Source organism: Brienomyrus brachyistius, chromosome 14 (genome assembly GCF_023856365.1).
Source record: "Brienomyrus brachyistius isolate T26 chromosome 14, BBRACH_0.4, whole genome shotgun sequence".
NCBI lineage: Eukaryota > Metazoa > Chordata > Actinopteri > Osteoglossiformes > Mormyridae > Brienomyrus > Brienomyrus brachyistius.
The window spans coordinates 14,793,519-14,810,813 of NC_064546.1; the positions used below are offsets into that span (position 1 = coordinate 14,793,519).

Consider the following 17,295-nt stretch of genomic DNA (forward strand, 5'->3'; position numbering starts at 1 on the left):
AAGGGGAGACAGGGAGGAGGAGACTGACAGGGGGAGACAGAGAGGAGGAGGCTGACAGGGGGAGACAGGGAGGAGGAGACTGACAGGGGGAGACAGGGAGGAGGAGACTGACAGGGGGAGACAGAGAGGAGGAGACTGACAAGGGGAGACAGAGAGGAGGAGACTGACAGGGGGAGACAGAGAGGAGGAGGCTGACAGGGGGAGACAGGGAGGAGGAGGCTGACAGGGGGAGACAGGGAGGAGGAGACTGACAAGGGGAGACAGAGAGGAGGAGACTGACAGGGGGAGACAGAGAGGAGGAGACTGACAGGGGGAGACAGGGAGGAGGAGACTGACAGGGGGAGACAGGGAGGAGGATGGCAGTGGAAGCTTAATAGTACCATTGGATTTGACACCACAGTATGGCATTTATATGCTGCTACCTTGGTATTGTAAGGAGCCGCCCACTGACCCAGTGACGGAATCCAGTGCGGCAGCCGAAGGCTAGGAATGCGTGTTGGACCTTCCGAGCGCTCCTGGAAATTACTGACCCTTTTTAATATATAAAGTATTCTTTTAGACACATATTTGACTCCATTTTATTAAAGACCTTATTTCAGCAGATTGTAGTTATGACGTTTATGTTGTTCGGATTACTTCGGGACTCTCCTTTAGATTACCAACCCTAGTTTACCCCTGACGGAGGAGTCCGCCAGATTCGCCTCAGCCGACAGGGTGATCCGGGGTCCTGCTCCACAGGGTTTGTCTTAGAGGTACGGAAACCGCCACCATTTAAGACAATGTCAGCCTCTGATTATTCGGGTCCCTCGACCTATATAGTTACCCAGAGGCTCAGTATCCACCAACACTGAGCTTGTGGGTGTCTCGGAGATTAAGCCGATGTTTACCCAAACTACACGTACCTCCACCTCAGGGGCACAGCCGGGGGCAGCCCATATCATAATGTGTGTCAACCTCAGTGGCTGTGAAGGCACACGTTTCGTAGCAGCAGAAGTTTGTAGGAGGCTCACTTTGGGCTCGTCTCAGGGACTCCGCCGATGCTACCCGGTATCTACCTTGTGAACGTCTCAGGGACTATGCCCGGTGCCTAGGAACATAGTTTGTACGTTCCTCAGTGGGTAGACCAGTACCTTTCATTAGCTTATGTTGAGCACAGAGGTTACATCGGCCCGTAACTGAGTTTGCGCGAACTCCAGAGGTGTAGTTTTGGTATCCACCATAACTTAACCTGGGCAGTCGAGTTTGGGACCCGGATAAAGGGGATTTAACCCAGTGGCTGCAAGATAGTATTTACCACTTTAGTCCTAATCAGGATAGAAATCCAATCTTTAAAGTTTCTAAAGAAGTTAGCAAATCAGACAGTCATAAAGTAATCAAAACAACATTTATTAAACATACTACAATATACAATCATTGACAGCTGGCCACTCTTAAATACATTTTCATTAAGACAAATACAATATTAAACAATCACATACCTCAGCTGAGAGTGCACAAAGTTCTGCGGAAAGTATCTGACTACAGATGGACTTTCGCGCAGTTCTCTGTGGGAGCTCTGATTACAGAGTGACTCCCCAACTTCTTCTGAAGCCCTTCCTTAAGTATTCAAACCAGGTGATGGCATGTCTCTGAAGACTGACCAATTTCGGCCAATGGCTAATTTTAGGGGCATTGCTGACCTTGGTTCTCAGGTCCCCAGCCAATCAGATCACTTTAGGAGGCGGTCATAATTCCCTTGTTCTACCATGGGAGAGGCTCTCTCATTTTGGTGGGTTTAGCCAAATTTTCTATATTTCTCTTAGGGAAAGTTATACTGCCTTAAATCTGAGTGTATAATACTCGCCGTCTCATGCCAATTAAAATGAGACCAAACATGCGTGTATTTGTCCCTAACATCTATGTGTGGTGAGTTATCCTGCTTATAGTGGAAAACGTGTCTGTGTCTGTAGGCTGACAGCTGTTGTTGCTGTGGATTGACTGTGGGGCTCTGGTCACTCCGAGGGTGAAAGGTCTTGCTTTCCCTGTGTTGCTGCAGTTATTTTTATCCAGCCTCTCAGGAGCCGGCAGACCTTTGACTTCCTTAAAAGGGGTGGTCTGGTGAGTGGAGTCCAGTCTTGTCAGGGTCAGCGGATGCCTATCTTGGAGCTCTGAAATGGACTGATGCAGGCTGATCAGAGTTGGGACCTGCGGGGCCTATAAGTTTTACGTCCTTACAGTATCCAGCGTTAAAACAAAATCAGTAATGTATAGAAATATTTTTGTTGCTTTTCAGAAAATTGATCCTCTTCTCCCAGAGCAAAGGAAGACACTGAGTGTCAGAGCTGAGCTCATACATGAAGGAAGGAGAGACTTAAGGAGTACTTTAAAGGCAAAATCTACACTGATTTCACACACACTGCAAATGTCAACCTTGAGATGAGATCACAGCCACACGATTACAAATGCATCTGTTCCATTTTACACACTGTGTCAAAGTAGCCTTCGAAATGGAGAGCAAGGAACACCCAGGAAACAAAGTAAAAACTGGGAGATCGTTGTACTGTTCTGCCAATGCCAGAAGAGGTTGACAATTAGCAAATAAAATAAGGCTCCATGAAGCTCAAGGTCTGTAGGTGAGGATCAGATTAACATCATGGAACCGTGCAAGAGAGACAGTGGCCCCGCGGAAGAGGCCGAGCACCCGCTGCCCGTCAGGATATGAGCAGCTTTCTTCTGCACTGGGTGCGGGTTTGGACATATCAGCGCAAATATCTCAGTAGACAGTGGTCAAAAGCCACCTACAAGTTTTTTCACCCATCCCCCAGCACAACGAAAGATTTACAAGATGTAAATACCCATACAGCAACACAGCAGGCTGACTCACAGACTCAGAGCTCCCCCTAGCAGGTCAAATTAGGTACAGCAACTGCACCCTCAGGAACCACTGAGATTGACTAATAGCAGGACATATGGAAGATTATGTACACATACATATATAATAAGTTTATATGTAATTTTTAAAACACCCCCCCCAAAAAAAAAAAACTGCATTATGAGTCTTCTGCTGAATGCAACAAAAAGATTTTCTCTTACAACAAAAAAATAAGTGTGTGAGTATGTAAATGAGTGTGAAGCACAGAGGTGTCAGGCGGCAGTTACTAAGCATGATGTCTGAGTCCCGCCTACTGTGCATTTCCAGTGATCAGGCTGCAAAGCTTTACACCCGGCACAGGTTTGCATTCATCAGGGGACAAACTCAGTGCACATTTTGAAAAAATATTAATGGCAAGCATTATTAACCTAAATTACACAACACATGTTTTATAATCCAGAGGCATGCCAACCTCATTTAAACACTCCTTCCCCAGCCGCATAAAGGACCTGTTTGTTTGTTTTTTATGCATTTATCTGCCTGAAATGTTGTCAGAAACTTTTTACATACCAAATTATTCCCACAAAAGTCGCATCAATTCTGCAGAATGCCATCCTTTTCATATCATTTCAATAAGACAGAAAAGTCAAGATTTCTTTTTTTCTTTGTCTTTTAAAAAATCTAGTACAGAATTTGTCTTTTGGTTGTTTCCGCCATTCAAAAATGTGTTTAGTCAGAAATAAATTTAAGGGAAAGTTATATCTCGGTACATATAAACGCCAGCAGCGTTTATGCCCAATATGCAGAATGGGAGCTTGCATTTAGCTTTCGCGACAGAGGAGAGGCTCCAGGCCGAAGAGGCTGACTGCAGCTAAGGCCTAAGCGTGCGATTGTGCAGCTCAGCAGCCGTGTTTCGCTGCCACATCCTCAGAAAACCTCCCCTAATGCGTCCCCCAAAAGACCAGCGCAAAAGGCCGCCGGTGTAGCGCCTGCTTGCAGAGCTGCCCGCGTCGCGAAGGAGCCACAGCGCATAGCGGACGCTGCCTGCACACGACACGCGCACCGGCTCTCACACGCGGCCGAAACACTCAGATGTGCAGCTCAAAGCCCTGCCTGAAGCTAATCCACAGAAGGAATAGCGGTTAGCAAGACCTAAATACCACAAGCGACGTCTTGACTGGCAGGTGTGTGCATGTATTCTACCACTTTCTCAAGGCCTCCCCTGAAACCTGAGGTTACACTTTCGATCTTAGATTAAATTTGAAATAAGATATTTTAATAAAAATGTGACCACAAGTACCTTTCAGCATTTCGCCCTGACAGCGTCGCATTCCCATGGCTGTCGCATTAATTAGTCACGAGTGAAGTTAGGCTGAACATTTCTTCATGTGCTCTGAATAATTTATTTCAGAGCAGGGTTCCGTACCCCAGGTGTGGGACTCACGATCTTCTGTGTGTTGTGTAGCTACTGATCAGTCTCAGTCCAGGGGCTCCCTCAGTACTGCCCACCACACTCCGGACGGTCGGCCCTGTTTTCAGTTCACCGTCCTTCGGAAGGAGGATGGGGGGGGGGGGCGATTCTCCCTGCAGCCCTGCTTTTGCCTCCCCCACCCCCACAAGTGCAATAGCTTCCTGTTTCGAGGCTGAGCACCAGTGTTGCACCGGAGGGATTTGCGTGCGTACAACCCCGCACTCCTCTGTCTCTTCGCTAACATCCAAAAGAAGCACAGTACCTGTCGGTATCCTGCAAGCTTGCTGATTAATGAGCTGGGCACAGCTAAGCTGGCCGCTCAGGCCTGCCTATGTAGTCCAGTGCCGCCCTGTCACAGCAGTGAAACAGACATGGGCCAAACAGGTGGACGGTGGCCCCCACTGTGTATTGGGCTATATGATGCCAAGGGCCCGGGGGCCACTGGGGCTGAGCGCCGTCACGGCAGCCCCAAACACTTTGTGGTCTGCGTGAGCCAACGCCCAGCCACATTCGCGACATCCCAGGTGGTGGAGGCCCTCCGGAATACTAAGGCGTGTCTCGGTGTGCTGTCAGGTCACCCTGCACCCTGTAAACAGTCGTCGCTTCCTGCAGGTGCCTTCCGGCGTGCGAGCGGCACCCGGCGCCTCGGAGGGTCTCGCGTGACCCGGTGGCCTGCAGATGACCACGGCGAGGCTTCACGCTGCCCCTCTTTCAGGCCCAGCGTGTGCTGGACCGTGTAAAACAAGGTAAATAAGGTAAGTGAATAAGTAAACATGGAGAGAGGAGCCCCCCCCCCCCCCCCCCCCCACTCCGACAGAAGCGTGCCCCCGCTATGAGAGCTGACGTAGTAACCATTTAAAAATGCACCAAAAATCATTAGCCTACAAATAAAGGAATGGAAGGCAGGACAAAATGTGCAGAATACGAGTTTAAAACCCAGTACAACACAAAACAGATCCGAGCGAGATTACATCATACTCAACTGTTATGAATTAGCTGGATTAGACCGTGCTCTGAAAATGCTTGGAAAATGCTGAAGTGTCCTGACCGATTTTAGCCCGGTCTTCTTAAATTTGTTACTCCTCTTCTCTTGATAATTATGAGAAAGAGAAGCAAAAGCTGCAAACTACTTCATAAGGTTTATGAGCACAATATTACATTTATTTGAGTAACCATGAGGAAACGTGACTTTATGCAGACTAGTAATCAAAAGAGCTCATTTAAACATGAATTATTCACGTGCATTCTACCGATCTGTAATTCATACAGACTTGTGTGAATGATCATAATGTAATCAGATAAACAGGAATTACGATTTTCATGGCATTTCTGCCCTTACGCCTCGTTTACAACTATCCGTCTTTCGTAGTACCTTAGTTACGTGTAAGCGCCTCCCAACAACACGTACAGAAATTAATAGCACGTTCAAAATTAAACATAAATTTAGCAAATACCTGCTTCTTTATCAAATAGATCATGTTATTTTTACCGCAAAGTATTGCAATAATTTGGGTGTGCGTAAGTTTTGATGCAGGCAGCGGCCTCACCCAAAGTGAAAATGAAATATTCTTGAAAGAAACTACTAGTTTAATGAGTTCGGGTAGAAGCAAATACATTCGACTCGAAATAAATGTAGAGAGTATTTTTTCACGGAGTATTCAATGAAACGAGTAAACGCATTTCCCTAGAATATAAACGTCAATGTATACATAGTCATCGTGAGTGCATTGGAACAAGTTTTAAATTATCTGCTTTGAGATACAATAGCAATGCATCTCACTGTGATAAGTAATTATAGTAGGCTAAATATGACAATCAAAAAAAATAAATTAAATAAAAAACTACACAAACAAAAGCGGATTCTCCGTTTGTATTGAAGATTTTCTTCTACTCTTCCTGGGAAAAGCAAACAGTAACATTTATTTATTTAAGATTGTTATAAAATGAATATTCAAGGTCTGCGCCCGTGCTTTGAGCGGGGCCCTTAACACTTAAGTTTGGTTGCGATGTGCATTGCCGCAGCTGTTCCGTTTTCTTACGCTCTCTAAGTGATGGTGGTATTGTTTACATCGCACCTGTACTAAATTATTTTCCCAATTCGGTATTTTATTTTTCAAATTGTTTCAGGCTTGCCAAAGATGAAATGTGCCGAGTCTTTGAGTTTTACTTTCCACTGAAGAGTTAGTTACAAGTACAGTTTAATCATGGTTGTGTGTGTGTGTGTGTGTGTGTGTGTGTGTGTGTGTGTGTGTGTGTGTGTAAATTGAGAATACTTCTCGCGCACTTAGATGACACACACCGAATGGAAGTACACTATTTTCCAGTCCGGAACCAATTAAAACCCATTATAAATACAGACAACATGAAACCAGAAGGCATGCATGCGCTATCATTCCATGAAATTATATTTTTTCTTGTATGCAGACATTTTTATTAGTCTTGTCGGGCCTAGCCAGCACAGAACAATTCAGTTCTAATTTATAATGTAAATAACATGGAATTAAACTAGTCAGACACTTATTTCTTTGTTTTGCTCAAGGCTATCTAAATATAGAATTTTATTTCTGCTAATAGATAAAATACTAGATTACAATGCTAATAATATTATTAATAACATTCTTTTACGCCAATTATGCGCAAATGTTTTTCTGTTTATATAATCACTCGACATTTATCAAAATCACTGCAATATCTTTACATATTTGTCTCCATTTTCTATATTGTGTTGTTTAGGCAGGCTTATGTGGTTCACTCTATTACTTGAGAACCTTTCCTAATAGACGGATTTTAAACACGGAGAAGTCCTGAAACAGGTGGGGTTTTTTATCTGTTTCGCCTCCTGCATGCTTCTCAGAAGCTGTAGAAAATAAAGGTACTCACGCGGTATTGTCTCTCTTTGCGACAAATGCTGCGGATTCCCCTGCTTGCGACGGGACATTGCCCCGCATCTACACTGGCATTGCCCGGAGACCTGCACTGGGGACGATGGTTTTCCTGCTTTACTCTTCCCTTTTCCTGCAGTAACTTTTTTTTCCTGGGAACTCCTTGTTTCCAGCCCGGCTCCTTCGCTCACAGTACGGAAAGTACCTTCGCGCCGAGGCTGCAGACCACTCTGGTCTTCCGATGACCCGACCTGGGGGCGCGCAGACTCCCCTTCAGTGTCCTCTAAGTCAAAACATCTACAAAAGGTGTGTGATGAGAGAGGTCTGCAAAGAGCAGGAAATAAATATCCGTGATGTGTTACGCCTGTGAGTGACAGGCGTGAGCAAACCTCTGTAATCTTCTCCCTGCCTTTCTGGACAATCAAAAGCGCTGTCCTGTGCCGCGATTTGACAGCTTGGTCACGCTGAATGCCAGTCTTCTACAAGGCTGTAGATGAGGTGTGGACTTGGAATTTTGCCTCTTAAATAAAAATAAAACAATTAGGAAATTGGTAAGAAGAATCCAGCGATCTCTCAGGTTGGCCAAGCGATCTCGGGATCCTCTTCTCCACTCAGTGCTTGTGTCGCCCAGTGCCGCCTCTCTAACTCTTCACACTTGCTCCCTTGTCGTGCACTGAGGAGCGCAAGGACCTCCACCTTTCTTTGAAAGTAAAACAAGACCTGCAGCCTTTTTTTTTCTCCTCTTCTTTTAACTGTGAAGATGGCGGAGTCCCACTTCTCTGGGCGCTCGCTGTGTCTGTGTGGCTGAGGCTGACTCTGTACAATGGGATAAAATTCAAGTTCAAGTGCGGACGTGACGTTAAGTCTAGTGAGAATGAAATTGGAAGCAGTGAGAGGCTACAGGAGCACTGGGGGCGACTAGTGGTGGCTTTCACAGCTAGAGGATGAGAGGCGCTGCAGCGGTCAGCGGCTGACAGCTACGCGCGTCTCTAAGGGCTGCGTCCGCCGCGGGGACTCATTTCGTACGAATTCACCTTCAGTGCAAAGTGCCTATTGACTGGAGACAGACATATTTGCAGCAGTTATAACAACATAAAAATATTTGTAGGTTTGTCAACGTGTAAGACCTCGTGGCCGTTTACAGTATTTAGACACATTTGTTTCATCATATTCATGATTACATGACATCTTTGTAATGACCCTCGTGCTGTAACGTGAATCCATCTACGTTTGACTATAGAACTTGCTGATTTGTGTGCAGGATTATTTTATTAGGGTTTAAAATGTTCCCTCTTTAAAAGCTCGGTGTTTTTACTTACCTTTTATTTATGTAAATTTCTCTCCTTTTCCTGACATAGTTACACGCCGCGTTTGCCTTCAGCGTTGAGGCCAGTAACAGTATTGCGCTTGACCATTAACGGTCCGCCAATAAAATACCGGACACTTTTTCCCCAAAGTTTTCCCAACCGTCAGGAAAAAAGCAAAATACTTTAAAATATACAACAACTAAGCAGTAACAAACGCCTGCATTTTTGGAATACAGATTACAAACATGATGTGATTAAAAAAGAAAAAAATAAAGATTTTCGCATTTTAGAATTATGACGAATAAACAGATATTATTTTGTCTTCTGAATATTTTGCCTTAATATGTAGCATATGTATTAATGTTAAGATTGATCACCAGATGACAAACGCGCATATTCATAAGCAAAAGGATATACGCATAGTTAACATCCATGTAAAACATTTCGCCTCGTTTCATTCAGGAAAAGAACAATAATGTACTCCAAATCAGTTAATAAGATTACTATGTTTTGTGTTGTTATTATTAATAGAATGTACAGATAGGCTATAATCTGTTGTTATAATGTTATTAATAGAATGATAAAATAAAAATTATAAAATTTAGAATAAACTATTAAAATGCTTTGTTAATTGATCATGTAATCAATTATCTAAAACTTGTAAATGACGGAAAGAAATAACTCCAATGTATAATTAAGACTCATGCTTATCGAATAGAATAGTACACTCCAGACAAATACATATGTATGAATATTATAAATGAAAAATATCCATAAAAAGGCACGTATCCGGTTTTAAAGTAGGCTCTGTTTTCACGTCAAGATATGTACGTGGACCGACAAATATACAACTGTCAGCATTGTCTGTGATTTGGTATAGACTTGATTGATTGTTGTATTTTTTTAATTATCTTTCAGTAATTTTAAATAAATATTTATTCAAATGACAATATTACAGCGAACCAGGACCGCTGTTTCTCTAAAACACTACGTGTACAGGAGAGAGGAGAGGGAAGGGGTCGGTCGGGGCACCCGCGTGCGCCGGCAGCGCTGGAGAGGCGCCCGTTGCATTGCTGGTCGAAGGAAAACGGATAGATCCGACGACGAGGACAGATTTATCTAATGGTTAGAGGTGTTGAGTCCTTTTACAAACTGTGTCGGTCAGGGAGATGAATGATTATCTGTGTTAGTTGCTTTACTTGACGTTTTTAATATGCTCTGGTGTACAGTGAAATCAACAATAATTGCCCGTATTTAAATTGATTAAATAAATAAATGTAATAAAAATTGGCTAAACGCAACGCCACCCCACCCCATTATTAAAAGTCCCCGCCTTGACACTGCATAGCCATAGTTCAACCATTGTGTATGAAAAAAATGAAGCTTGGAAGCTCCCCGAGTAATTTGCTTATTACATACATGATTATTTTGGAGAGACTGCAAAACCTTATAGTGCCCAAAGATCACAGACTGTGGCCTGAATTCGACCCTGAGGTCCAGCGGAGCTGCTTATGTTAGCCGGTGAGGATCTTTGCCTGCAGGGGGCGTGGAGGCCTTGGCACGATTAAAACAAAGGCAATGGACGTCTCAGTAGCCTGACATCTCACTCGCAAAGAGTCCATCAGATGCTCACACCATTTTCTTCCACCTTCTACCAACATCTAATCACCGACTGGATGTAAAATTGTACCCAGCGATTAATTTAATTTAGTGGCCGTAATCGTTTATATCATAGTATTTTTGTTTCTCTTTCACCAGACTCCTGTGTTTTTACATTCTCCTTCAGTACAAACAAATTCGCTGGTTTCCAAGCTAACATCACCAAGAGAGGGGATTCTTCTATGGGAGAAATTTGTTTTCAAGATCTATGTATCTTCTTATTAATTTCCATACATTGTTGTAGATTAAGAAGATTGCAATACCTCAGAGTAATAATTCCCTTTGAAGGTCAGTCATTTCACACACGTACAGATTTTTACAGATTTAGAAAACCACAGTCTAAATTAAGCAAACATCAGGCATTCTTTTAACACCTAATGCCAGGTGGCACTTTACACATAAACATCACTTTTTTGGCCAGTCACTTGTGTTCAAAGCGATTTGATTTGATAGATGGATAAAAAGACAGATTAAACAACCTAAGAATCGGCAGTAGATTTGAGAGTCTTCAGTTTGTCGAGACATATGCAAGCTTTCTAATGATTCCACGCTGCATATAAATGCATTCGTACACATGTCCAAAAAATTAGCCAAGTCCACAATGAATAACTTGCCACTGAATGACTGTTTTTTTTCGGTGTAGTGATGGTAAGATTTTTTGCGAATGAAAATATTTTATTTTCAGTTTTACGATTTGTTTTTCCATCGTTGTTTGCGTCCGGGAGATATAGATCTGGGAGAGAATTTTTCACATAAGCCACAGTGTAATCTCTGATTCATACATCCATAAACAGATCGTTTTCCCTAAGTATTACTCTGTTGTTTTTCTTACAGGGGGTCAGGGAATGATCTTTGGTTCCCCCCATATAATAGCACATTGTTTTTCTGCATTCTGATTCCCTCCAGAAGCTAACATGCTTAGTAACAACTTTTTTGTTAAAATACACTGTACTGAATATATTTTGATTGATTGGTTGGTTGATTCAGTGACTAAGTGTTTAATTGATTGATTGATCAATTGAAGTTTCTTTTTAGTTTATCTTTGATCAAACATATATATATATATATATCTCCTTAAACCATCAAAAATCAAGGATCTTGCTTCAAAAAGAAGCTGTCATCATATCACAGAGTGAGTAGTGATGGTTTATTTTTCTGTGCTTTGGGTCTGTTTTAATACTGACTTGTTTAATACTGACATTGTTGTTTATGTGTGACTGGAGTCTCGTGTTGGATGTTACTGTTCCTTGAATGTTTCTCTTGCTTTGTCGTTGGGTTTGTTCTATTTTTCGGCGAACCTGCCACAGTGACCAGAACGTGACAAACACTATCCTCGTGCCCTGAGACATCACCGGCATCAGTCTGGCTCTTCTGTCTGTCATTTTTATTTAGGGCACAAACTGTCACTGCAGCCAGGTTCCAGGCACTGCGAGGTGATGCCGGCAATACCAGCATCCGTCACAGTTCCACTGAAACAAAGAGGCTGGCATTGCGTAAAGAGAAATGTCGCTCTGCCGTGATTGCAGTTCCCTAGCCCTCAGATCCCTTCGATTGTAATACAACAGTACCCTCTGTTGGCCGGCAGCAGGCATATGTAAATCACAGCCCCCCTGCCATCAGGACCTCTCCCCACCCCCCACTTCGATGCCGCAGAACTTCCCTAGACCGTCCGTGACGGAGGTGTTGGGAGGAAGGGAATAGGCTGGCTGCTTCCACTCATTGCTGTGTTTCCTTGGTGGGTCTTAGCGTGAGTGTGTTGCCTGTTTCTACAAGGACCAGAGGAACATGATCAACACAATGTGTGTGTGTGTGTGTGATATCATGGCTGTATGTCAAACAATGCAGTTACCAGAATTGCCTGATTTCTGTGATATTATAGCTGAATGGCGGACGACACAGCTACCAGAATGGCCTGATTACTGTGATATTATAGGGATTTTGACGGACAACACCACTACCAAAATGGCCTGATTTCCATGATATTAAACTCACATGGTGGATGACACAGCTACTACAACGGCCTGATTTCTGTGATATTATAGGTGTACGTTGGACGATGCGGCTACCAGAATGGCCTGATTTCTGTGATATTATAGGTGTACGTTGGACGATGCGGCTACCAGAATGGCCTGATTTCTGTGATATTATAGGTGTACGTTGGACGAGGCAGCTACCAGAATGGCCTGATTTCTGTGATATTATAGTTATATGGCGGACGACGCAGCTACAAGAATGGCCTGATTTCTGTGATATTATAGGTCTATGGCGGACGACGCGGCTACAAGAATGGCCTGATTTCTGTGATATTATAGGTGTATGGCGGACGACGCGGCTACGAGAATGGCCTGATTTCTGTGATATTATAGGTGTATGGCGGACGACGCGGCTACGAGAATGGCCTGATTTCTGTGATATTATAGGTGTATGGCGGACGACGCGGCTACGAGAATGGCCTGATTTCTGTGATATTATAGGTGTATGGCGGACGACGCGGCTACAAGAATGGCCTGATTTCTGTGATATTACAGGTGTATGGCGGACGACACAGCTATCAGAATAACCTGATTTCTGTGATGATATAGGTGTATGGCGGACGACACAGCTATCAGAATGGCCTGATTTCTGTCATATTATAGCTGTATGGCATACAATGGACATACTAGAATGGTCTGATTTTTTGCTATATTACAGCTATATGACGGGCGATGCAGGTACCAGGAGGGGCCTTTTTGTGTGATTTACCTGTGCGGTAGACATCATTGTGGACCATTATGAGATTTAAAGTTAGCTAATTTAATTTCCTAACATTGTGAAGCATTTTTATTCAAATCAAACTTGGAATTTTAAAAGTTCTCCTAGGATAGTCTCCACGTGTGTTTAAGAGTGAGAAACCCCTCCAGCACAATTAACTATATCAAAGTTTCAATTATTCCTTTAAAGAAAAAAAATGCTAATGATAGGTTTATTTAGGAGTCGTTAACACATTCAGTAGCTCAGCTGCGTTCATAATTAACTCTAGAATTTACTTATTCACTTCTGTGGTGTTTAATCAGAGAGACTTTAGTTCAGAATAATTAATGGAATTACAATGAGGAGGTGCTGCTCGCTGATGTATACGTTGGTCATTATCACACTAAGCACATATAATTAGGTTACACTTTTGAAAAAGGCAAAGTACTAAAATGATTCTGTTTAAACTCATAAATTCATGAATTTCACATCAATTGTATATGGAAAAAAACAATGAAGACAAATGCATAACTGAAAATGTCTTGTTATGAAGAAATATTGTGCTCTATTGTACTTTACATGTCAGACATTTGTTTTGTTTGAATGCACTGGTGACAATTGTCTTTTTCTTCAGTTTTTAGAAGACTTTAAATTGCTACTGAATATTGTGATTTAGTGTGTTTTGAGCTCCACCTACAGAGGCTGTGACATCACAGTTGTAGCTCTGGTGATGGAGGCTCTACACCTACAGAGGCTGTGACATCACAGTTGTAGCTCTGGTGATGGAGGCTCCACACCTACAGAGGCTGTGACATCACAGTTGTAGCTCTGGTGATGGAGGCTCCACATCTACAGAGGCTGTGACATCACAGTTGTAGCTTTGGTGATGGAGGCTCCACACCTACAGAGGTTGTGACATCACTTGTTGTAGCTCTGGTGATGGAGGCTCCACACCTACAGAGGTTGTGACATCACTTGTTGTAGCTCTGGTGATGGAGGCTCCACACCTACAGAGGTTGTGAAATCACAAATGGAACTCCAGTGATGGAGGCCGCCCATGTAAAAAGATTGTGACATTACAGTGAGAATTCCATTCATGGATGCTTCAAATTCACAATGCCTTGTTTACAAGGAAAACTTCAGAGCAGTAGAAGTGTTTGCTTATCGACTGTTTCAGAAAATAACTGTGTTTAACTTAAAACCCTGACATACACCAGGCAGTCTTCACCACAGCTGGTGCTGCTGATCCATGGAGCAGTTGGCGAGTTCCTTAAAAACAGGACTGCCCTTTGGATATGTTTCTTTGTCAGGGTTGAGGAAAGTGAAGACTACAAGCCATGGCCATGCTTCCCTGACAGACTAATATCTGGCTTAGCACACTCTCCCTCCCAGGTGGGGAGCCAACCTGCTGGCAGCCAGTGGCTTGGTGGATTTCTTCAGGTCCCTTTCCAGTGCTTCACTGCAGGCCTTGAAAATACAGCTACAAATTGGATTGTTTGGAATGAAAAATAGCAATGGCTTAGGCAGGGACGGATTACGGACCGGGCCAGCGGGGCCGCTGCCCAGGGGCCCTTGGGGCCCCTAGCCCAAAACAATTTGCAACGCTTATCAACAATGTATTTTCGTTTGTCTATTTTAGAGGGCCTACATTCTTTGATCCTCTGCCTACAGGGGCCCCTGACCCTATAGGGAGGGCGTTTGGCTGCCAAGGGCCCTTGAATTGTGGTGGTGGTGGCGGTGGTGCTGGTGGTGGTGGGGGGGGCCCTCGCGAACGTTTTGCCCAGGGGCCCACACAACCCATAATCCGTCCCTGAGCTTAGGACTAAACTTGACTGTTTCACAGGAAATATAAGCCCACTTCTGAGGCTCCCTGGAGAGTTTTAGTCCACGTCTACCAACCACTAGGAAAGCTTGATATTCCCAGGAGAGCATGTGACCTGCGGTCTGTCTGCCAATAGAACGTGTAGATAATGTTATGACTAAGCAGACTTGAGTTCTGACCACAGCCTTCACCAAATGGAAACAATCAAGGTTCTCTGGATTGGTCTTCATCATTTCATTCTTCCTCACTGGATGTCACATGAGGATATGACCACCAAGTGATCCAGGGGTACCTGCCTACACTATGTACTGCCTGTCTGTGGGTGTTCATATCAGAACCTGGAGAGACAGCTGAGGAGGTGGAACCTAAGTATGATGCAATTACACTGAGGTCTCATTTCTGCCTTCTACGCTCTTTCACACCAATTACACAGCAGTGTTTCTCAGTGGTGCAGGTGTAATTGGTGTAATGTTTCAGCCCAGTGTTAGGCAGTGCTGATCCTGCAACTTGGCCTGCCACAGTGCCAAAGCCAGGCAATCATTCAGTAGTGTGCATCTTGGCTGCCAGCGCTACACGATTTCATCTGCACTACCGACACACAGCGCCTCGTATCAGGCAGAAGATCAGTTGACCAAGAGCCTTTTGAGCCCTGTCTGTCCTTATCATCTCTGGTTTCCGCACTACACCAGTATAAATTTGTCTCCCTTGAGACTATCTGCTTGTCTCATGCTCCCCCATACCACGACTTGATACACCATGGTTGACCTGATATCTATAGAAGTTTTATCTACTGTGTGAGTGCCAGAAGATTGACTCCCAAGGTTTTACGCACCTCCTATGCATGGTGACTTCAGCACACGTTGAACTCACTGCGGATGCTTGCACTGACCAGCTCCAAGCTCCATTTACCCGCTATAGACGGCGAGGTACAGCATCCAGAATCGCCGCCATTGATGGACCCGAATGACACTCTAATCCCGCCGTTTGGCACAAACACACAAAACAACAGCTGAAAACAAACAAACGTGAACATGGGCATGCTTTGACCTTTGACCTGGCTGGTTGTACTATAGTATGTGGGTGGGGCATTACGCCCTGGTCTGGAAGCTTGCCAAGCGATGCTCATAATTAGGTGCTCATCTCATTAACTGTCCATCGCTGCCCTCTGCTGGTTAATGGCTTCTATTTACAGACTTCAAAATGCTCTTGCAGACTGATCATGCAGATGAAAAGAGAAGCCAGAATGCAGTAAAAACCACTCTAGCTGTGTGTATGTGCCTCTTGGGCACTCTAATAACACCAGAGTCGACACATTTAACCAATATGAAAGCTTGACTCATTGTTAAATGTGCATTGAGATTGTTAAATGTGTTCATCTCCGCTGAACATCCTAAATGTAGCTAAATTGTTCTAAAGTAAAGCCTTTAATCAAGTGATAATAACAGGCTCTTGTAGGTGCTATTGGGTGACACATCAGTGTCGTTTTCCTTATCTCATGGAATTCTGTGCTGTGTCACTGTGTTGACTGGCATTCTGTTGTATTTTGTACTGCATCACTGTGTTATGTGGCGTTCTAGGTGACATGACAATACTGGGTGGTGTTCTATGCTGCATCACCGTGTTGATTGGTGTTCTGTTCTGTTGTGTTCTGTACTGCATCAATGCATTGGGTGGTGTTCTGGGTTCGGTGTCTATGTCGGCTGGTGTTATAGGTGACATGACAGTGGCAGGTGCTGTTCTTGGTGATGTGGCCATGTTCAGTGGTGTTCTAAGCAACGTCAATGGTGTTCTAAGAGGGACAGTTTGGAAAGCCAGAGACTTTCTATATGACCATGTGGATACAGGCATGCTGTTCCATTGGAGGGCACTTTTAACCAGAGCCTGTGGGCTGGGAGGGGGCTGGTGTTCTGCCTGACCTAAAAACAAGCCTGGCAAGTGGTAGTGCCATGCAGGTGGATGCACAGTGCGGTCAGACGAGATGCTTTGTGGCACAGCCGCGCTCCAGTGACCAGGTCTACCTCTTTCACTGGATGTTGGACAGCAGCTGGAAACAACTGGATCTTAATGCCAGTGGCGAGGGATCAGATTTGGAACTGTACACCGACCATCAGACATCAGCTGTGTCAGGTGGTCGTATCCATCAAATGACCAGTTCCCTGCAAGGTGCCAACTCATTGATCTCCAGACCCAGGCGAAATTAATTCTTTCCATTCTCACTCTTATCCTTTATATATAAGGCAGATAAAATTTTGTTATTAAAACCTCACAATGTAAAAACACTTCAGTTCACTTTCACACAGTGCAATTCCATTATAGGAAACCCACAGCAGACACAATGAGGAGTTTCCAGGGACTTTGAAGTAACAAAGTATATAAAATGCCATAAATAAAAGATGGCAGACAATTTTAAGAGCATTAGAAGTTTGATATCCTGCGGGCGAAGCCGCTGGGGATTTTTGGGGCAGTAATTATTTATAGAAATTAAATGTCATATTACTTTGTTTCAGTCCAATTGGATTTTAGCCCGATGCATTCCTCATTTAATGTTTCTACTTGAACAGTTGCTGTGCTAT

At 43.9% G+C, this 17,295-nt stretch overlaps 2 protein-coding genes across 4 annotated transcripts in view; one reads left to right on the forward strand and one right to left on the reverse strand.

The window, feature by feature from the left end:
• The window catches only part of bcl11ba (BAF chromatin remodeling complex subunit BCL11B a), a 35,567-nt gene extending 27,431 nt beyond the window's left edge, over window positions 1-8,136 (reverse strand). For all 3 annotated transcript variants that reach the window (XM_048973792.1, XM_048973790.1, XM_048973791.1), the window contains exon 1: window positions 7,203-8,136. In XM_048973792.1, coding sequence (XP_048829749.1) covers window positions 7,203-7,260 — 58 coding nt within the window. In that variant the 5' untranslated portion in view covers window positions 7,261-8,136. The remainder of the gene's footprint in view (window positions 1-7,202) is intronic.
• The window catches only part of LOC125706962 (SRA stem-loop interacting RNA binding protein), a 170,518-nt gene that overhangs the window by 85,053 nt on the left and 68,170 nt on the right, over window positions 1-17,295 (forward strand). The window lies entirely within an intron of this gene.